The sequence below is a fragment of the Bacillus rossius genome, chromosome 2 (genome assembly GCF_032445375.1).
Source record: "Bacillus rossius redtenbacheri isolate Brsri chromosome 2, Brsri_v3, whole genome shotgun sequence".
Taxonomy (NCBI): domain Eukaryota; kingdom Metazoa; phylum Arthropoda; class Insecta; order Phasmatodea; family Bacillidae; genus Bacillus; species Bacillus rossius.
The window spans coordinates 37,362,117-37,386,419 of NC_086331.1; the positions used below are offsets into that span (position 1 = coordinate 37,362,117).

The following is a 24,303-nucleotide window of genomic DNA, read 5'->3' on the forward strand; positions in this document are numbered from 1 at the left end:
TTTTAAAGTTGTGATTGTTTGTTGTTATGGACATTAAAGGGTAAAAAAATTATTTCAGTATCGTTTCGCTACCGTAAAATGTTATTTTGGCACAACAACATGCTTGGAAGGTCCCTCGATGATAAAAAAAATGACTATATATGAGTTAATAGCACAAGATGTGGTTCAGCCATCTGGACGAAATCAACAAAAAAGTGAACTCTGAGCATGCATGGAATTTGAGCAACAGAACGGCAACAGATAGGACACCAAAATCCGTTGTCTAAAAATTAGGGACTGACAGTGCCATATTTTGCACTAGGAATATGGTTACTGTACAAATTCAACATTGAAGCTTTATATTTTTGTCTTTGAATACCGGCCCTAACCATATTTGTTTATTTAATATCTAGCCTAGTATTTTATACGTAATCATTCAATAAATACGTAAAAAAATGTAGTTTTTAATTAGAATTGAAGAATTACTTAGAAATTTAAATGAATTTTGTCTGTGCAATAGTTTACCATCTGTGCAGTTAAGTACTCTATATTTACACCAGTGCTCTCTTTTGGCGCATTTTGTTTCTAAACAAACTGGCAACCTAGCTAGCAAGTCCTAATGAGTTTTTGTCATTGTCGTTAGTTTGTTTGGATCATGCATAGAAAAGAAAGAGACTTTTTGTGTGGTGCTATGTAGTTGTGGTTAAGTAGAATTGAGATTCACAAATATTAATGTGGGATTATTAGAATGAGAGGGTAGTTAAAGTACTTAGTCTGCTATGCTTATACATTTAGCAGTGCATACCAGTCTTCACAAATATGCGTGAGTTGAAATGTTATTGAAAAACAATGTTGAATGTATTATGCATGATCCATTGTCCTTTCATTAGCAACCACTTTTAGCATGAATATTGCTCAAGTTTTCTCGGTACCTTTGGAAAAGTCCTTTCAATTGAAACGAATAATATCGTAACCTGCAACGTTTTGTATACGGCTATATCCAAGTTTGGTACATGAATTGTGAGTTTGTAAAGATCTTGTATTAGAAACTATTTGGAATACAATCGTAATACTTGCTGAGTTTATTAATGTATTCGATTTGGTATGGTGGTAGCTTTATTAGTCGTAGTGTGAAACAGTCAATACGTTCCTTGTACAAGTTTAGTGCACTATATCTGGAATTCAAACAAAATAATAATGATAAAGTATCGCAGATATGCATGTAAATAAATGCCGGTATGTAAATTTGAATTATCGGAATGTTGGCGCCCGTAGTGACAATGTTGTAAATATATCCAACAAAGACATAATATTATCATTGCGGTTCTAGGGTTAAGTTACGATTATTTATTTTTCATTCAATAACCAGACAGAAAATCATGATAATGTGAAGTACTAGCGAACTCACATCAGCCGTTTCAAATCATCTTCGATTTTTGCGAGTAACTTGCGCGCGCATCACGCATTCCGATTGGCGGTGTAAGAAGTCACGTGTCGGGGTTATACAGCATAGCAGATAGGCGGTTAAATTAATCACATTCCCATGCTTGTCATTTCTGAAATCATAGAGACGGAATTAGAACGAAACCTTTTGACATGTTTTCTAAAAAGGCCGGCGTGAGATGCGAGCGCTACAGTTGCGATTTTAGGATAATTTCTTCTTTTTAACCTTCACATATAAGCGAGCCATCAGCTATATTTACAAGTTATGCTTTACAAATTGGGTATTTTTTGAAAAATCAAATACCAAATTGAGTTGACAGTGTAGTGCTTAAAAATTGGGATCTATAATTAAAAAAAAAAGTGTTTTTAAATTACAGCAAGTGAAGTTAGTCCAGTACCTGTTAATTCAAGCTTTGAAAAAAAAAAATCTTATTTTTGGGGGAAAAAAGGTAATTCCTCATGTAAGGAAATCTAAACTTTTGCTTTGGTGTTACTGTTGCTTGATTAACAAGGTAACGAACATTCTTACAGTCTACAAAATAGGTGTTAGTAAGGGCTAGAAAATAGGTAATTCTAAAGGAAAGTTGCTTTCTGAAGGAAGGAAATTAGAATTCCAAATGCTTTTTTTTTATTTCCTGATATGTTTTTTAATTATTCTCTAAGAGGGTGTTATGATACTTTAAGTAGTTTACCATTTTAATGAGTGAGTGGTTAGGTTAGGTGTTGTTCCTTATCACGTATCCAAGTTTATCCCTTGATCCTGATGGCATGATCCTGAATGATTGATCCTATGGCATATGGTGCTTGTTGTTTTAATTTAGTACGTAGAAAGATCCTGGACATATCAAAAATTTTGCAATACTGATAATGTTAGGAAGTGAAAAAAATCATTTTCAGATTTTTATTTGATTTGATAATACAAGCACAATTCATTGTTACATCACAATTTTGGTTATATTAAGGATCATTCGATGTAGGTACTAAATTAAAACAGTAAGAATCATGTACCACACGATCAATCACACAGGATCATGCCATCAAGATCATGGAAAAAACGGGGATACGTGATATGGAACCATTTCTGGTTAGGTCACATATTACTAATACTGTGAAATTGTGAGAATTGTCAGGTTAGGTTTAGTTAGTGATTTTTAAACGAAATATGTGGATGGTTGGTTAGGTTACGTAGTTTAGCTAAATCAAAAATACTATCAAATCATTTGAATGAATGAATGATATGTATCTAACTTAACATTAATTAACCATCCTTACTGTTTAATGGTATTTTTAATTTAGCTAACCATTCATTCACACAGTTTTAAAGTATTTTAAATGTCGCTAACCTAACCAATCTTTATCATGATTTTACACTATTTTTAACATACCTAACATAACCACTCTTGGTAAATATTTAGTTGAGCGGTATTTCAGAAAAAATTTTTTAAAAATCCGAAAATACCTTTAGTAGACGCTCTTCAACTTCCTCTTGTCATTAAAAGTGGTGGAGGTAAGAAATTCCAAATACTTTAGGAGATATCGAATTTTTAAATTTCATCATATGTAGTTGAGCGGTATTTGCGAAAAAAAATGTTAAAAGTTCGAAAATACCTTTATTAAATGCTCTTCAACTTCCTCTTTTCATTAAAAGCGGCGGAGATAAGAAATTCCAAATACTTTAGGAGATATCGCCGTTCTTATTTTGCATACAAGACCTGTGTTTATCATTCGACCGTCGCAATTTTTTTATGGTCGATTAGGTCAGGTCAGTTACATTATAAATACTTTGAAACTAAGCGTACATTAGAAATAATATGAAATTATTTCAATGGTTCTTTAGTTTTAAAGTATTTATAATGTAACTGACCTGACCTAAAAAACCGGGAAAAAGGATGAACAGAAACAACTCACGTAAATTTTTTTTGTTACTTATTACTTGCGCAACAATAAAAAATAAGACTTTAAAATTAGAAACTTTAAAAACTCGCCTAAGTTGGAGGCGGTAATTAAACACAGTTTTAAACAATAAATGAAGTAAATAATCACGTATTGGTTAATTTGAATTCTGGCCTATCACGAACAATCACGTGACATCATTATCCATTAAAAAAATAGATGCTCGTAAACAAGAAACAATGGTGAAAGTCACATGCACTGCTATAATTGTGATGAAATTTAAAAATTCAATATCTCCTAAAGTATTTGGAATTTCTTATCTCCGCCGCTTTTAATGAAAAGAGGAAGTTGAAGAGCATCTAATAAAGGTATTTTCGGATTTTTAACATTTTTTTTCTGCAAATACCGCTCAACTACATATGATGAAATTTAAAAATTCGATATGTCCTAAAGTATTTGGAATTTATTACCTCCACCGCTTTTATTAAAAAGAGGATAGAATAAAAGTATTTTCGGATTTTAAACATTTTTTTTCGCAAATACCGCCCAACTATATATTTACCCCACTCTTCAATATGGTCAATTACTGGTGAATTACTTGAAGTATTACAATGCTCTCTAAGATAATGCTTGGCAAACATTCCAGGAAGTAAAAAAGAAGCATTTTGAAATTTTTATTATAATTTTTAAGTAAAAGTTTTTCTCCTTCAGAATTACCTAACCATATTTGGTAAAGATAAAATGGTTGGCAAACTTATTTACTTAGCTATAAACATTAAATTTGTTGGTATCCTAATGGCTGTCATGATTACACATACACCATAATTGTTAAGGAGAAGGGCATAAAAAAGTTATGAAAATTATACAATAATGATTTTTTTTTACTTCCTTGCTTTTTTCCAATCATTCTGTAATACAGCATTGTAATAATTCAAGTAGTTTACTAATAGGTTACAGGGTTGGCTGATTCAAACCACATTGATTTAGACCAAGTGGTTATTATAAAAAAGTCAAATGTTTTTTTTTAAAATACTAGTTGACCTGTGCGAATAATTCATATTTTTTCTTGATCAGTCAATGAATGGTAATATAATAATGGAGAAATAAGTAAATGCAAGTAATTATTATTTAAAGGGTATTATAAATCAATTAAGTAAAAAGCATATATTAGCTTTATCAAATATTTATTTTTGAAATTTTTTAATTTACAAAATTTCTTTGAAAACATTCCTAGAAGTTATAATGTGACCATCGTTTTCTTTTTGGCTGTGTATGTCTTTAACACAAACATAAATATAACTTAATCTACGAACTCATGAAAAAGCCACGTATAGGTACTATCTATGTGAAAAAAAATTTTTTTAATAGCATTTTTCTTTAAAAACAACTTCTTCTTGACTCAGATCTCATAAATTTTGAGAAAAAAAATAAATTTGCAAATTAATGTTATTGAGGTTAGGAGAAGTATAATGTAATGTTGGAAATGCTGTAAAGTAAAGGAAAAAAGTTAAATAAATTAATTTACATATTAAGTTATAATAGCATGTGGTACTTACATGTGATAATTAATGTTGATTTAATTTGGTTGATTCATGTGATTGACTATGCTTGCGTAAATAATCTAAAAACAAATCCAACAGCTGTCATGCATGTTAGTTAACAGATTCTCAGTGGAATTCACCCTCTTTAGATGGCACTGCCTTTATGACAAAAAAAATGGTATTTATAAAAATGTTTTTAAAATATTTTATTTAATGAAAACATAATTTTTGGCTATTTGTAAATTTTTAGTCATTAGAGTGATTAATTTTGATGAAGTATTAAAGGTGATATGGCATTTGAGGAATGACCTTTAAAATATTAAAAAAAAGTAATTTTTGATTGTTTTTGGTTTTTTATCATTAGCCGTGAACATTATCTTCAAAGTGATGTATCAATCATTAATTTTGATGAAGTATTAAGGAAGATATGGCATACTGACAAAAACACCCTTGAAAAGTAAAATATATAGATAGTACTTTTTAATAGAATATCTAAACTTTTTTAATGACAGGTCTAATTCCACTCTAATAGGAACAAAAGTTTGCTAATTAATGTTTATTGTGATTTACAGGAACAAAAAATCATATAATAATTAAGAACTTATTTAATTTATCAGATTATGTTGACTAGTATTCAATATATTACACAAATTTTCACAGCAACACCTTTGTAAGAACAGAATAAAATGGACCACTTCTTAACAACAGACAAAATTATAATTCTATGATCTTTCCAATTTTGCATTTCTTTTCTCCAAGGGTTCTACTTTAAATTTAAAATCACTTTTAACATTACAAATCAATAAATTAAACCAATGAAAAAACATGAAATGAAAAATATATATATATATATATATATATATATATATATATATATATATATATATATATATATATATATATATATATATATATATATATATATATATACACACACACTAGTCGTCCTGTGCGTAATTCTGCAGTGCGCACCAAATCGTTTTGTGTGGCATTTCATTCTTTAAAAATTTGGAAGAAATGACATTTTGAAGAAGAATAGAAAAAAGTAAACGGGTGTTGGTACAAAGGAAGAAATGTAATTGAACACATCGGTACAAATAGCTGTTACACATTTTTTTTTTACAGAAGTATTATATTCAAACATACCAATAATATATGTGTTTACAAAACCTCTTTAAATTCAGTGATGGAAGTGATGATGTGATCATCGTTCACTTTTTGGTTGTACGTTTCTTCAATACTAACTGATGCTATGAGAAGTAAATGTAAGAGGTAATGTTTGTAGGTTATGTTAGTGATACAAAATGTCAACATTAATTTCAATAGTACTTACTTATAAGAAAAGTCTGACGTACCAGAAGTTTTGATTAAGTGGTTTTTTGGTGGAATTTTTTGGTTAAATTGAAGGATCCTCTAAGATTTCTTCATCATAAGTTCAGTTTATTATGACGGAAGTGCAATTTAAAAAATAAATATGTAAACACTGATGTTTCAAGTGGATAACCAATTGGATATCTATCGAAAAATCTACGCATACATTAAAGGACCTCTACTTAGATGATTTTAAATCTCAAATGTAAGAGAAGTGGTACATTTTTAGACTGTTGGTCTATTTTTCGTCATTAGCCAGCATGATAAGCTTTAAAATGAGGAGTAAATCTTGGAATTTGATAAAGGAATAAGGAAGATCTCATGGACCGACAGAAAAGCAGGCTATATATATAAACATTTAAAATTTTGCATACCGAGCATTATTAACATAAAATATGAATAACAATAATTTGTAACCAGTTGATATAATTGACAACTAGCTATCATACTTAACTTGTGAAAGTCTTTTTTGACTTAAATATGGTGCAAATTGTGCAATAAGATAAACAACCAGAACAAAAAGCCATTTATAGGTAAAAAAAATTGGTTCTGAAATTGCAATTCCCATTGGAAAATAATTCCCCTTCCTTCTGAAAAGCCATGTTGTAAAAAATTATTTTGTAATTTATGTGTGTGTCACTGATAACCTATACCACAAATTAACATAAGTAAATGAATATTTGAATAAACACATTGCTCCACACATCCCAATACCGGTCACGTACTCAGAAACAAGATGTAAAATAATTTTTTAAAATTTTGAATATGATAAAAACAATATAATGTAACAGTGCACAAATATTACCAAATTACTTAAACTTGTAATGTCATTACTGAAAACACTTCCTCAAACCACTCTTCTTTCACTAAGGCAATCCAAGCTCGAATTTGGGTGGATTCAAACCTAAATTTTTTGCAAGTGGGGAATGTGTCTTGAGCTGGTGAAGTCAGGGTTACTTTTGAAATTAGCAGCTACTTTGGAGAAAAATTATGCATATAGTATTTTAGTAATCTTAATCTCTTGATTATGTTGCAAAAGGGAAAATTGTAGATCATGATACTTTAACAATATTGATGACATCACCAAAATGGCATTATGTCATATCCACCCCTACATTTTTATGGGACAAGCGTGGATTATGGATTTTTTGGGTGGGGAACTATAATAAACACACTATTTTTCACACATTTTGTATTTTGAATATTATATTTTTCCGGTATCATAAACTAGAGCAGACCAGGTGAGACTGTATTCTAGTTCACAATACCAAAAAAATATTATTTCCAAAATTCTTTCTTTCATAAAAATATACACCGGTGTTGCAAAATAGCGTTGACCAGGCGGGACTGTATTCCAGTTCATGATATTGAGTCTCACTTAAATTACGTACTGGCATCAAAAACCAAAGTAGACAGGGTAGAATTTTTAGTCTTCATTACAATACCGGTACCTTAAATCTATAGTATACAAAAATGAAATGTGTGATAAATACTGTCTCTACAGTATTGTAGCCAAAACCCACGTTTTTCCCACTTATCCTGTAAGACTGTTACTATAGTAATATCGTAATTGACCTCGGCAGTATGATACACTGTTCCATGCAGACTATGTGAAAGTATTTATAATGTAGCTGACCAAACGTATTCAGCAATTCACTTCATTTTCATTACTTCAACAATTTTGAATTCGACCTAACCTGTACATCAACAACTTCATTCACATATACAAATAATTCTTCCATGCACACTATTTATTGTACATTTCCTATTTACCTCTTTTTGGAAGTAATTTCGCCTCTACATTTTTCTGTTCAACCAATCACAACATAGTGTATTAAAATTTACACGTATTCATGCAGACATTTCCTATATTTTCTGTAATCTTTCATTATTAAAACAAGGAACATTATGCATCACCCAGGGTCTGTAACTTCAATTAATGCCACTAACTCAAAAATCAAATAAGAGGTGTAATTTTCCTCAGCAACTACAAATACGCAAAAAAAAAAAAATTGTGAGCAGTACTTTTATTATTAGTCAGTGATGTTTAACTTCAAACCTCGGTAACGAGCAAATTTGTTTCAAATAACCTTAAAATACGAAGCTAACTTCTTCCCTAACAAATAAACAACTGCTTATTGTATATATTCATTTGCTCATTGTCTCACCAGGAATGAATTACTTGTGTCCCAGACCACTGGGCTAGCAAATGATTGGCCTAAGAGTGGACATGAATGCTTAATACTTGTAGAAATATATTGGGTGCTGAAAATTATATAAGTCCCAGATACTGTTGTTACTGTCGTCGATTAGTTACTAAAATAATGTCTCATACGGGTCATTCCATGTCAAATCAACACACTTTTAATACAATTTTTACAGATTTTGATGAAATTTTGCACAGATGTTACCGCCATACAGACTAACAAAAGTATAAATTTTAGAACGATATATCCATCCGTTTTGAAAATATTGCTTTGTAAATTTTTGAAAAAACACTCAAAAACGCACGACAGGCATATTTTAAAATTACCATAACTCTTCTCCAAATTAAGTTAGAAAGGTGAGACAGGTGTCTTTTTGCAGCATTTGGTATGGCCTTTCATGTGATATGTAACACAATAAATTCTAGAACAAAAATAATTTTCAAAATAATTTTTAAAATTTAAATTTAAAATTTTAGAAAAAGTACATTTTTTATTTTTTTCAAAAAATTCTATAAAATTTTTTGTACAAATATTAAATTGTCTACAAAGTTTCAAAGTGGAGAGTTAATGGGTTCATAGTAAAATTAATTGGGTTTTTGTAACCATATTTATACTTTACTTTACCCAATTATGATAGTTAACCATTTTTATAATTGTAATAAGTTATGTTGAAAGTATAAACACATAAAATCGATTAAAAATCACTAATAACACGATTGTAATTAATTCTAGTGCTGCACTTTGCTTGTCTCTGATACAGGATTTCAAAGATTAGTTCAGACAAGCATCCAGCTACTGGGGATTTCCCTAGCTTTGGGATTCCCCTTACTTTGGGATTCTCCTTGCATTGCCTTGGGATTCCCTTAGCTCGGTGATACCCTTGCTTTGCCCTGGGATTCCCCCCTAGCTTTTTCAGAGTACTGTACAGTAGTGGTTTCAGCTAGTTTATGCTAGGAGTCTGTATTGTTCTGATGTAGTATCAAAGTTGTTAGTACAAGTATCAGTGCAACGCCTATATAAAAAGTGATCATTTGATTTATATTATTAGTGGAGTTTATGCATTCTGAATTGAGAATGTTGATATTTATTTTTAAGAAGGTAATTTGTTCATCATGATAGTAACAGAAACCCTATGAAAAGGTGGGCAGTTTACGGTAAGAAATGGCTCTCAGTGAATCATTTTTGAAGTTTCAGTGTTTTAATCCATTAAAAAAAAAACAATCACAACATTAAGGAAAAAAGAAAATTAAGGAATGTTACTAGTTGGATGTGCAGTTTGTTTTCTGGATTGCCAAAGGGAGCAAAAATTTGTGATAGCTGTAGAATAGAAATTACAACATTACAAACTGCTGCTGCTTCTTCTTTTTCTACTCACCAGGATAACGAATCAAGTTCAGATTCTTATAAAGATCCCAGTTTTTCTGCATCCTCAGAGGTGATTGGTTCATTAAATATTTCACTACAAGGGCTAAGAGAATCTCCTATTAATAGGAAAAAATTCAAATCAAAAAGTTATGCAACCAGAAAAATTAAAACAATTGACTCGACAATCAAAATGAATCTTTTTTAGTTTGCCAGATTATTTCTCTGAGGATGATGGTGAAGATTTAGAGGAATCAGTTTTGCAATACCTTAAAGCCAATTTCTTGAGTTCTACTAGTAGGACAACAGTTTACCACCAAATTGGGGAGTTAGAAAAATAATGCGAGAGTTTGATGCGCCAAACTACATGGTACGACAATCAAAAAACTCTTGGCTGAAAAAGGAATGTTAGAATGTCCTAACCCCAAACCAGGCAAACACCTCTCAGAAGGTTGAAGCTGTCCATTTATTTTATGAAAATGATGAAGTCAGTAGAGTGATGCCTGGTGTTAGACTGCATAACAGTCACTGAACCTAATAAAAATAAATCAAAAATATCAAAAAGATTTATTTTGTGCAATCTGGAAGAGAGATACATATTATTCAAGGAGAAATTTCCAAATATTAAAATAGGTTTTTCAAATTTTGCGGAGCTTCGTCCAAAGCATTGTATTTTAGCGGGTTCTAGTGGGTCACATGCAGTGTGTGTATGTACAATCCATCAAAATGTCAAATTGATGATTTAAAATGCAAGATTATGTGATTTAACAAATGGAGAATTCAAAACCTACAAACATTGCCTACCAAAAATGGTATGCAATCCACCAACAATAGATTGCAATATGGGACATTGTACATATTGTCCTGGTACTGCAGCAATACGGACCGTCCTTGAGAAGTCATTTGAAGAGCACCTGATACGAAAGATCACATTTCGGCAGTGGATTTCAGTTGACTGTTGCAATTTAGAGACACTGCAGAAATCATCAGCAGATTTCATAGATTTACTCTGTGACAAGCTGTCACTATTAGTCCGCCACGACTTTATTTCAAAACAACAGACCTCTTTCATGAATCACTTAAAGGAAAATTTAAAAGAATCTGAATTTGCCATCACACTCGACTTTTCAGAAAACTACAGTATGGTTGTACAAGATGAAGCCCAGACTTACCACTTGACTAAGGGACATGCCACAGTTCACCCGTTTGTGATATATTATAAAGGAAAAAAAAAAATTGAACATTTGAACTACATTGTAATTTCTGACTGCCTAGAGCACAATACAGTTGCTGTTTACACATTTCAAAGAAATTTGGTTGCTTTTTTGATTACAAAATATAAAAACATTCCTCATAAGTTCTTTTACTTTTCAGATGGGTCTGCTGCCCAATATAAAAATAAGAAAAATTTCATCAAATTGTGTTTTTACAAGCAAGACTTCAACATATCAACTGAATGGCATTTTTCAGCCACAGCTCACGGTAAAGGGCCTTGCGATGGAGTTGGAGGTACGTTTAAGAGATTAGCAGCTAAAGCTAGCTTGCAACGGCCCTACGAAAACCAGATCTTGACCCCTTTCCAGCTTTATGAATGGGCAGTAGAAAATGTTTCTGGTATTAATTTCACTTTCACTATACAAGAGGATTACATAGTCAGAAATATTTGTAAAAGATCATTTCAATCAGGCAATTACCATCCAAGGAACTCAGCAATATCATGCATTTATACCTGTTGACTCAAGCACATCAAAAATTGCTGTGAAAATATTTTCTGGAGCTACACATTCATCACAAGTAACTGTTACAAGATCACTAGACAAACCGCAAATAGGAGACGTAAAGGGTTATACATCAGTTGTATATATGACAAGAACTGGTGGTTAGCTTATGTTATGGAGAAAAACGAAGAAATTGATTAAGTGAAAGTAACATTTCTCCACCCAGCTGGACCATCACCATCCTTTTCTTATCCAGTGAAACCAGGTGTATTATGGATTCCTCTCACAGATGTGTTATGTACAGTAAATCCTGTGACACCAACTGGAAGAATTTATGTGCTGTCTGAAAATGACACTTTAAAAACCAATGAGGAATTTTTCAAGTACTGTAATTGAAAATTGCAATCAAAAATGTGAGTGCTAATTTCCTTTCTTCAATTTATTTCTCATTTTAAATTATTGTGCAGGGCAATCTTGCATATATTGTACTTCAGCATAAAGTATTTCTCATTTTAAATTAAAATCCCTGTAAAATTTAACTAAAAAATTGTTCAGTTTAAGATACTTTCAGTGTACAGAATATAATTATCTGATTTTTTTTTGTGTATTTTACAAGAAGATTTTACTGTATTCTGTTATGCTTTCCTTTGCTGCCAACATTTAACCTGAGGTTTGACAAAAAGGGTCTTTGTTTTCAATTAATTTTACTATGAACCCATTAACTCTCCACTTTGAAACTTTGTAGACAATTTAATATTTGTACAAAAAAATGTATAGAATTTTTTGAAAAAAATTAAAAATGCACTTTTTCCAAAATATTAAATTTAAATTTAAAAAATTATTTTGAAAATTATTTTTTTTCTAGACATTATTGTGTTACATATCATATGAAAGGCCATACCAAATGCTGCAAAATGACACCTGTCTCACCTTTCTAACTTAATTTGGAGAAGAGTTATGGTAATTTTAAAATATGCCTGTTGTGCGATTTTGTTTTTTTTTCGAAAATTTACATAGCAATATTTTCAAAACGGATGAATATATCATTCTAAAATTTTATATTTTTGTTAGTCTGTATGGAGGTAACATCTGCAAAATTTCATCAAAACCTGAGATGGTGAAGTAAAATGGATGTGTTGATTTGACATGGAATGATCCATACACAAACTGATGTTAACGTTATTAGCATTTTACAAATATTCACATGTCTTCACATCTGCAACAAATACCTCCCTGTTTACACTGGTCTTTCCCAACAACCCTGTCTTATTTACTCAATGAAGTCCTGGCAATTTTGTTTCACTCCTTGTGTATTATGTGAACTTTTCTGCCTTCTGTTTTCCTGTTTCCTCGCTACCAACATTTGCACCACTTGATCCAACTTACTCGGTTTCAACCCCCTCATACTGCCTGTATTCCTTTTATTTACTTTCATCACCATATTCCCTGCTTGTATTTGACATTTCTCAAAATTATTACCACCTGAGGAAAGAGATTCTTCCTCACTAATTACTATTCTCTGACCCTTGCGAATGTCATTTTCTTCTTAAAATACAAATCTTTTCTATGCCTGTTTGGAAACTAGCTTTTACCTCTGCAATTTGCAATTCACAATTCTTGCCAGTTGCCCGTACGTGTTCTCGACTAACAGTCCCAGAAATTTCCAAGTATGTTTTTAGATAACGCTGATTTACACGCACACTTTTCCTCGTATGTGTCAATTTCCTCTCAATATGTTTTGACTTGACCTTTAACCACCTCTATTTGTGTTTCCTATTCATTACCCTTAATGCAAGTGGATGACTGTTCATCTTTCTTAATTAAATACTTTGGTTTCTGAAACATTTCACTCATTAACTAACTGTATTACTGCCTCAAATGTTTCACCTACAGTTTTCTTTCTAAAATTTTCAAAAACTCTTCGTTTCCAGACTTGTTCGGTAACTTAAGACCATCCCCACTTAAACCACAATTTTTCATTATAGATGATGTTCACAGATACCAATGTGAAAAAAAAAAAAGACTCAGATCTAAACCAAACCAATAACATCCTTATATCACATTGCCAAAAAAAAACAAATCCTATTACAAAAAAAAATATGTCTTACTTACATATGAGCCATTCCACCTCAATTCAGGCAGTTAGCAAGATAATGTGTCAGGTCACCATCTCAGATTTGCTTTAAAAAATTACAGCAGTTACAACCAGTGCAGACAAGAAGTATGCCAAAAGGATTTTGTCCCAAAAAATTTTTTCCCCATGTTATAGCCTTTTGAAGTTGGTTCAAAATCAAAAAAGGTGGAAAAAGGGGTGTTTTTTAAATGAGCGGCATTTCAAAACTATTTTACTGATTTTGTTGATTTTTTTTTTATTTTGTACCTATTATAGTGAACTACAGAGTGGAATAGTTCCAATGAGCCCAACGACAATATCTTTAAGGGGGGGAAACTAAAAAATTTGGCAAAAAATTTAGATTTTTTTGGATTTTAAAAAAAAAATTTTTATGTGGAATAATCAATTTTCATAAAAAGTAATTCTGGTAATATGTAGACCTATTACAGTAGTTTTACAGGAAAAATTGTTTTTAATTCTATGATGCATGGAATTATTAAAATTTAACTTTAAAATTTTCAAAATTTGACAAAAGTGCCATTTTTGATTGAAAATTACTGAAAAACCCCATATTTTAAAAATCTGAAAATTTGTAACTTTGTAGTCCTCACCTTTATTAATAGCATGCACTTTGTTGGATAGTGTGTTTTTGCCTGTAAACATTTCTAGAATTTTTTGAAAATGTAATGTCATTACCTTTTGTATGTTCTGCATGCACAATTAATAAATGTTTTGTTGGTATCTAAATAGTATGTGATAATTTGTAACTGGTTTTGTATGAGGGGAAACCTTGGGAAATATGAAGGGGGAGTCCCTATCTGAATATTCCCAGGCGCTTGCTGTAAGGGGAATCCCTGGTAGCCTGAGGGAAATCCCTGGTGACCATAGGGGGAATCAACTACAAGACTACAAGGGAATTCCCAAACTTTTGCTGTTACAGTTGTGTTGTGTGTGTTCATGGGTGATGTTCAGCTAGTGAACTAAATCATGTCTGACTTTCATAGTACGGAGAGAATTAAATGTGTGGACTACATTAAAAGGCACAAAAAAAGTGTGTATAAAAGTAAATGTGTGAGGATGTGTAAGGTGAATGATTTAGCAGATGATATTCAAAAGTTTGTGGGTGTATCTGTTTCAGTAAATAAAAATGATATTTTGTGTAGCAACTGTGTTACTTTTTATAAAAAGAAATTTCTGTAACTTGCTGAAGATGCAGAAGAAACATCCACATCAGAGAATTTTATTCCGGAGGATGAACTAGTAAGTGTTTTAAATAGCAGTCTCATTAAAACATTAAATGTAGAAGTATCACCATTGAAATCCCCTTCAGAGGTGAGATTGGATAGGAGAGAAGGTTATGCGAGGAAAAAGAAGATAAAATTAGTTGATGAGTTAAAAACTTCTGCTGTGAACAAATTACAAGACATATATCACGTGCATCTTTCAAGTGAGTCTGATGATGAAATGCCTGTGTGTGTCAATTGTAGTCTATGGTTTTCGAATATTGACTCAGCCTTCATACTTGTAACTACAATGGAAAAGTACAGCTACTAACATTGGTACCACAAACATTTAGTAAAACTGTATTGAAGGAAAAATTACCTTCAGTGTCAAAGTACCTCATTTATAAATGTCGCACAGTTATAAAAAATAAGGGAATTTATGCTCAACCTGACCCCTATAGTGGACATCCTTTACCTACACAGGTACAAGATCTAGCATTATCATATTACCTAGAAGATAGTAAAGACTGTTCAAGGGAAAGTCCAAACAAAAAAGATGTTATTTGCATTAAGGATGGTAATGGCGAGAAAGTAAAAAAGGTTAAAAGATTCATGACAAGGTCCATCAAAGAGGCATACAAAGCATTCAAAAAAGATAATCCTCTTATAGAAATTAGTCTTTCAAAGTTTTATGCCTTACGACCAAGATGGGTGAAAATTCAGCCAGAACAGACTGTGTGTTCTTGTATTTACTGCAGTAACATGCAACTTATCTGTGTAGCTCTTCGAAATGTAACAAATAACCAAATTGATGAAGACTATCTTCTACTGAAGTGTTTGTGTGACGAAACAAGGAATGAAGATTGCTGGCTCGAGGAGTGTGGTGACTGTCCTGGCACAGAAACATTAACTGTTGAAAACTTTGGCTTGGATGAAGGGGAAGAAGTTACATTTGCGATTTGGGAACATGGTGACCTCATAAAAAAAACTGTATCTGTAAATAATTTTCTGGAACATGTAAGGCATTGGGTTAAAAAAGCTATTCCTCACAGTTACATTAGGAAAATACAAAGGGAAGGAATAGCTGAAGCAAGAAGTTCTGTCCAACAAAATAATGCTCTTGTTTTACATTTTGATTTTGCTGAGAACTGGTCAGTTGTATTGCCTGATGAAATCCAAACTTACCACTGGAAAACTGATCAGCTTTCACTGTTTACCTGTGTTGCATACTTTGGTGCGGAAATAAGAAGTTTTGTTATAGTATCTGATGATATAGCTCACGACTCTGCTCACGTTCTCTGTGCTTTAGAGGTTATAAAACTGGAAATTTCAAAATTTTGTCAGTTAGAACTTTTGAGTTCAATAGTGTACATTACAGATGGGGCAGCTGGACATTTCAAAAATAGGTTTCAGCTGTATGAACTATGTAAAAATACTCAAACTGTTGAAAAAAAATGGATTTTTTCTGCTACAGGGCATGGCAAAAGTGCATGTGATGCAATAGGTGGTTTGTGTAAACACTTTGCAACTAAGTTCAATCTTCGGGCAGAGTGTGTTAATGCCATTAGAGATTCTGCTTCATTTGTTGCTGAAGTAGGTAACCTTGTACCAAAGATAACTCTATTGGCTCTTGAAAGTAAAACAATTCAAACGTATAGGTCATCTAAGGAAAAAGAATGGGCTACTGTAAAACCAGTTGTTGGAATACAATCTAAACATTACTGGCTGATTAAAAATGAGACATACATGGGATGCACAATTAAAGATAAAATAGAAATAGTTGTACAATCTAACCAGATTAAAACACATTATTCAATAAATGATTTCCAAGTAGGCCAGTTCGTTGCTTGTGTATACGATCAGAATTGGTGGATGGGACAGATCACTGGTATATCTAAAGAGTTGAACGACATGACAGTGTCTTTTATGCATCCCCATGGTCCAGCTAAAGGGTTTCAGTGGCCACAGGAATCTGGAAAGAAGAAGGATGAATGTCCGGTGCCACTACAAAATGTTTTGTTAGCAGTAAGCAATCCTACTCCACTTGGACAATCAGCAAGACTCCACACTTTCGACAAAGCTGAGTTGATGAAGATCCAGCAGATCTACTGTCTTTAATCAGCCAAGTAATATTTTAGGAAGTTTGTCAATATATGTTACATATAGTTGAGGAAGCGTAAGCAGTCTACATATAATTAATTATAGGTAAATAATGTTGGTTTCAATTTTACTTTGAAATTTTGGTTTTCATGCAAGTTAAAGAGTATGCATATGTATTATATGTGTGTATATGTATTGTGCATATTATGTTAATGTGATAATGTATACACAGACTCTCCTTTTGTAATTCCCAAGGTTTCCCCAATTTACAAATTACATCTCACTTTTTGGAAACTAACAAAACATTTGTTAATTGAGTGTGCAGACCTTAGAAAATGTAAGAAAATTACATTTTCAAAAAATTCTAGAAATGTTTACAGGCAAAAACACACTATCCAACAAAGTGCATGCTATTACTAAAGGTGAGGACTACAAAGTTAAAAATTTTCAGATTTTTAAAATATGGGATTTTTGAGTAATTTTCAATCAAAAATGGCACTTTTGTCAAATTTTGAAAATTTTAAAGTTAAATTTTAATAATTCCATGCATCATAGAATTAAAAACAATTTTTCCTGTAAAACTACTGTAATAGGTCCACATATTACCAGAATTACTTTTTATGAAAATTGATTATTCCACATAAAAAATTTTTTTTGAAAATTCCAAAAAATTCAAATTTTTTGCCAAATTCTTTAGTTTCCCCCCCTTAAAGATATTGTCGTTGGGCTCATTGGAACTATTCCACTCTGTAGTTCACTATAATAGGTACAAAATAAAAAAAAATCAACAAAATCAGTATAATAGTTTTGAAATGCCGCTCATTTAAAAAACACCCCTTTTTCCACCTTTTTTGATTTCGAACCAACTTCAAAAGGCTATAACATGGGGAAAAAATTTTTTGGGACAAAATCCTTTCGGCATACTTCTTGTCTGCACTGGTTGTAACTGCTGTAATTTTTTAAAGCAAATCCGAGATGGTGACCTGACACGCTCCTGCCTGAATTGAAATGGAATGGCTCATATGTCTATATTCAACTTATATTTTGCGCTGCATTTATCCCTCGTTGACTTGCGACACGTCGCAACCTATGGTTTTGACGATGTTTACTGCCAATGACATTCCTTGAAGATGATTTTTTTTTGTCGGCCAGTTGTTTATTCCACAAAGTCCCATGTTGTTCTCGTACTGGGTACTGGACATGACTGGATCTAGCTGCCGGCGTTCACTTGTGAAATGTACAAGTCTCGAACAGATGTTGCTTCCATGATGTCTAGACACTGTACTCGTTCACTCACCTAGGCAGCAAACAGCATAGTAGATGATCCTGAGAAACCTTCACAGCAGTTCAATTTCCCAAAAATGTTTTTTCTCTTGACAGTTTTTTTTTTTTAATTTTCTCTTGACTATTTTGGCAAATTTCCATCTCGGGTTGTGTCAAAATAAGAGCCAGCCACACTTGGGCCGCCAATTGTCCCACCCCAGACCACCCTGCTAGCAGATGGATTGGCCTTGGAGTGGACATGCATGTTTCATTTACACTTGCAGAAATAAATTGGCCGCTAAAAATTATAAACATTCCAGGTACTGTTCTTACAGTCGTAGACTAGTAACTGAAATAATGTCTCTCAGACACAAACTGATATTAACTTTATTATCAGCATTTTACAAATATTCACAAGTCATCACGGCTGTCATTTCCAGATCACGAGAAAAAGTACATGTATAATTTATAAGCAAGTCTCATATAACCTTTTCACTGATTTCAAAACAAACATGTCAACTGTTTGCAGGTACCAAAGGATGAATGTTGGAAGATAGTTCGCAATTAAATCCCGGGGTTGCACACAAACTCACAATAGAGGCCGAAGGACTCTGTCCTTCGGAACAAAGACGTAATTCACTCAATCCTTGTGAGCTAAATACTGTGAGTGTGACCAAAATAATTCTAGTTATAAAGTTCCTAAAATGAAAAATGTTTGATTATATTAGTTAGCACTCGGACCACAGCTGCGAAATTATCTCTGAACTCACATTCATATATTATTTGTGAGACACCGCCTGACACCCGACCTACTCTGTACCTTGTTCAGATGCGGACTAAATGAACGAAGCTACGCAGCACCTTTGCCCGAAGGAAGTTGCAGGTGCGTGACCTCTCCAGCCAATGACAGCACAGCCCTTTCAAAACCATAGCAGTATACAATTTCCTGCACCTCGTTGCAAGACTTTCATGACAGAGATTACACCAAGAAAAAAATCACAAACTATAGTTGCGCCGTTGTAGGAACGGACTTGTCTCCGCCTGCAACAGTGAACGATAGAGACAGAGTGATGCGTGCAAGAGCCAACCGGCGACGACCCGCTGGCTGGCCGCGGCGTCCAGCAGTAACGCTCCATGCAGTGTCGTGGGCTTACGGCCAGTTGCTGTGTGCTGACACACAAGGATGGAAGGTGGTAGAAAACGGTGTGTTTTGTGGTCGCAAAGCAGAGAGGTGGTAACTCGTGCGCGAGTATTTCGAGCGTGAGAAAGCAAACAATGGGCTGTTGTTACCTGTTTCGCAAGCAGTAAACAACATCAGAAGCAGTTGGAATTGCAAAGACAACTGTTATACGGATCTGCAACAAGAAAGATTATGCCGATACTCAAAACCAAAGACTGTCGAAACCAGAGAAACATCGTAATAGACGCAAGCCTGTGACCAGCACTGACAACTTCGATCAAGATGCTATTCGGCGGCACATATATCAGTACTACACACGTGGAGAGATACCAACCGTAATGAAACTACTTGCATCGTTGGCTGAGGCAGGTTTATTTTCTGGAGGCAAGACATCATTAAAGATAATAATACATTCGTTGGGTTTCAAGTACAAGAAATACAACAGAACTAAGATATTAATGGAAAACAGACGTAATTGCATTGCGGTGCAGGTTTCTGTGGGCAATGTCAAACTTTGACTTTGAAAAAGTGATATTCATCGACGAAACGTGGGTAAACAGCAATCATGGTGTCTCGAAGATATGGACCGATGACTCGTCACTGCTGCGACAACCGACAGGCAAGGGTAGTCGTGTTGTAGTATGTCATGCAGGATTCGTTAATGGTGCACTGTGGGCGTTCCAGTCAAAGAAAATGGGGGGACTATCACGAAGAGTTGGATTCCGCAGTTTTCATGTCGTGGTTTGAAGGCAAACGTTGCCATATATACCCGCCGCGTCTAAAATTGTCATGGACAACGCCTCCTATCATTCGGTCCAGGTTGATGAAGCTCCATCAACATGCAACAGAAAAGATGACATTATCCAGTGGCTACATCGCCACAATGTTCCCTGTACCAGTGATTTGAAGAAAGCTGAGCTACTACAATTAGTGAAACATCACAAACCACAACACACTGTTTACAAAGTAGATGAAGTGGCTCGCATGGCGGGGCACCGAGTCATCAGGTTGCCACCGTACCACCCTGTTTACAATGCCATAGAACTTATCTGGGCTCACGTCAAAGGGCTCATTGCAAGACGCAATACTTTGCCGCCATTTTCCCAGGCAAAAGTATTAAAACTGCTACAAGAAGCTGTTCATGAAATCACTCCGGACAAGTGGCGTAAAGCTGTCGAACACACCCAACAGACTATTCTTCACGACTGGGAGCAAGAAGGAGCGAGGGACATTGCTATTGAGGCGATTATTGTGAACCTCGGGCAGCAAGACAGCAGTAGCAACAGTGATGTCAGTTCTGTTGACGAATCTCCTACAGCTGGTACCAGTTCGCAGTACGACGATCTTGGTGTATCGCCACTGTGTGACTGAATGTTCACTATGAGCACGAATTGATGCGGTTACGTATATATATTATCATAACAATTGTGCCGGAAATTTGTATTTCGACACTTTTTTTTTCTTCTAATTTTATATAATTTTAAATTTATTCTTGGAAATTTTATTTTTCTTTATAATTTGATTACTTTGGGTGATTTACTCTTTGTTAGGCTGGTGTACTCTCCTTAGTTAAACTTTGTGCCAGTTAGACCGAGGCACCTTTTCCCAGAGACCTATCTGAGCTTCGTTGCCAGCCCATTTAACATTTACCTCGCTTGCAGGCACGTCCCAGGTTTGTAATATTACTTCACTTCATGACTAAAACTGCATACAACAGCTCTGGACGAGTTGTTACCATTTCTCAGAGACGAGCTGACCGTAGCCTTTACCGTCACGCATACGTCTTAGGTTCACTCCCCGAAAGGCACGTCATGGACGCTCGTTCCCAGCGTCGTTGCGCTTTTGCCCACCCCCTCCCATCTCGGTTCTAAGAATTCAGCTCCAGATCATTGACCGGTCGTACACCTCGCCAGGCAGCGACAGACTTCCAAGGACGACTGGCATAAAAAATGTGTGTGCAAAGTTCGACCCCCACGACATCTAGCGGCAGAAACCCCTCAACAGGTAGCGCTAAAGTCGGCCAGTGCTACCAACTTCGAGACATCAAAGTCAGAGTTTTTTATGATGCCCACTCGGGGAACTTCGGAACCTTTCGGTCCGGACGTCCCAGTCCCCCCCCCCCCCCCCCCCCCCAACTTTTGATTGAACATTTACCTTTAATTACGAGACGCGGTTCTTCGCGAGACACTTTGCGTCGCGACTGCAGACGGACCGTTTGTGATTATCGGCGAGCCGACGAGACACTGCAAGACTTCCATCCGGCCGCAACCGACGATGTAGTCAATTAAATAAGGGATGCTATCCCTGTAATCGTTTTTAAGTAGTTTAGTCCGTCTGCATAGTATAAAGAGTAATAGTCATTTTCTTTTAAAATATTTTTTTGAAATGGTAGAAACATCCGCGCCCAGCCGTGTATTCGCGGGATCCAGTTCCTGGCTGGCAACGCATCGGAAATTAGAAGCCAACTTCCCTGTCTTGTGAGTGACTATCTGCGACATTCCCCTACCTCCCCTTAACTTTTGCGGGCATTCTCTGCCCAGTTTATACTGTCTGTGTTCTAGTTCTAATCAGTTTTGATTCGGACTGTTCACAGACAGGGTCCGAGAGCCGGACGCCGAATTGGCATTTTCATCACCCTTCCTCAACAACACACAGGCGTCCTGGCATCATTTTCCCGATGGATCTCCGGGAAACGCAGCCCCCACCTCCGGTGCTACTGTATCTATTAACCATTTTCTGAACTTTCTTAAATTACGCCGTCAGACGAAGTTCATCAGATAAACATCATTTCTGGACTTTCAGAATACTGGGATGGTTTAAACATATTTGTATTTTTTTTAATTGATTTATGTATTTTTTTAAATGAAACCTTTTTATAATATTATTTCGGGTCGACCCATATTTTTATTTCGTCTTTCTGAATATACCTGAGAGCTGTTTAAGTACGTAATTGATATTGTATGTTAATACTTGTGTTAATATCTGTTATAAGTTTCCTAAGTATGGAGTAATTATATTCAGACCGAATCACACCTTGTTTCTGTTCATTCCTAATAACTTTGTGAAACCTTAAAGATCCTCAGCTCACAATGCACAACAACAATTTTGGTTGTTACTTTTTCTTTTACATGTAATCTGCAAATTTGTTGGTATAAGTCGCCACCAACGCGTATAAATGGCCAGGATATTAGTTCATAAATAATACAAGTTTGTTTTTTTGTGAACAAACATTTAACTTTGTAGGCCATAATGTGTGTCATGCAATTATTTAATACACAATATAAATATTATTCGTCAATAAAGTACGGAAACGCCTTACTTGTTTTGTTTTTAGTGGTAAATAGTGGTTTATGATGAACGTTATGCAGACTAAGGCGCGTTCTACAATCACACGTATACGGAAACGGATCATATTCCCAGAAACGCAACAAACTCTGTTTTCTTTAAACTATACCCCAGACGGTAGTCGGCAATGTTCACGGAAATAAAGGCTAACCTCGGCAATGTTGAACTATTACGTGTCGGTCAATACGTTCGTTATATTACCAGCTGCGTGTTCGTGTCCGCATCCGTGAATGTGATTGTAGAACGTGCCCGAGAACAGTGGCGGCTCAGGGTGTGATGTCACGTCGGGGTGGCACAAAGACGTGGCAACGCTGCCTGTTGCGTCCAACGACTACCTGGACTGCCTCCCACCCCTCTTAACCTCGCCGACCAATCTTTACACTTCTTCGCGCGAAGTGCGTCGTCGTTGGCAGGTCTCGCAGGGAGGGGCCAAGTCCTTTCCTACAACGGCGCGACTATAATGACATAATTTTCAGCCAAACCACAAAAATACATTTAAAATTTAGAGCCAATCCTGGTGAATGGCAACAACACTCAAAGTCCTTTCTCACACTCTGTCTCTCTCTCATTTTTATACAACAGGCAAACTATTGCATCAGCTTATTCAAACAAAAACTAGTGGCAAACAATAAAAATATACAAAATAAATTACATTAACATGCAATTACGAACAAAGCAAAACCAAGCAACCCTTAAAAATTACATGAAAGCACATTAAAATGTAATGTTACAAACTGGCAAAACTAAATCCTATGGACTTATTTACTATAAAATAAGAAAATTGTCTGAATCACTTAAAAAGCATGAATAATTTAAGTTATGATTATAAAATGTACAGCATACACAGATAACCTTCTTGGAAAAAATAAAAAGCTTTGATTTAATTGACATAAGAAAACCTAACCATTGTTCTGAATATAAGACAACATAGTGAATTGTTAATTAGACCATTTAACAAGTGGGAAACGTATCAACCTGGGTTGCTACACTGTAGTGTTTAACCCTATAGTGTTTAAACTGTCTAATAAATTTGTATTTGTTATGTTCATTTAATTTTTTAATTTTTAAATTTATTGGAGTTGTTTAATAATAAATATATTTCTGTACACAGGCCACAACACATCAACCTGCAAACATGGGCAGAGACGAGATTGCTTTGATGACTATTGTTGCAAGGAACTGGAATGTATTTATAAGGGTGGCTTCTTGTATAATGGTTTTGTAGACTTAGCATTTGCGATGCTTCCCAGAGAAAGAGAACCGATGAAGTGAAGGCAAATGGCCATGATGGCCATGAAGCATGGCCTCCATACCCTGTCCACCAGTCAGGGTAAGTAGTCTACAAGCATCTGAGAGGGCTGTAGGCTTGCAAGTTTTGTAGTTGATTACTAAACCATGATTTGTTGTTTATCTTGTGCTCAAGATTGAGGTATTTAAACAAAATTTTTCACACACACACACACACACACACACACACACACACACACACACACACAAAAAAAAGCTTTTGAGAAATGAAGATTTGTTTAGTTATATTATTGGTACAGTGAGTTACAGCTTTTCAA

The 24,303-nt window shown here is 34.4% G+C and overlaps 2 protein-coding genes across 5 annotated transcripts in view; both read left to right on the forward strand.

Moving 5' to 3' along the window:
- The first annotated feature begins 572 nt into the window (after nt 1-572).
- The window catches only part of LOC134529245 (plexin-B), a 276,629-nt gene continuing 252,898 nt past the window's right edge, over nt 573-24,303 (forward strand). For 2 of the 4 annotated variants that reach the window (XM_063363144.1, XM_063363147.1), the window contains exons 1-2: nt 582-802; nt 23,850-24,068. In XM_063363144.1, coding sequence (XP_063219214.1) covers nt 24,039-24,068 — 30 coding nt within the window. In that variant the 5' untranslated portion in view covers nt 582-802; nt 23,850-24,038. Of the gene's footprint in view, nt 1,872-23,849; nt 24,069-24,303 lie in introns of all 4 variants that reach the window. The other 2 variants (XM_063363145.1, XM_063363146.1) reach the window with 2 other exon arrangements.
- Nucleotides 20,183-20,764, forward strand: LOC134528879 (uncharacterized). Its single transcript, XM_063362545.1, has one exon. It carries the CDS (start codon nt 20,183-20,185, stop codon nt 20,762-20,764), a length of 582 nt encoding a protein of 193 aa, XP_063218615.1.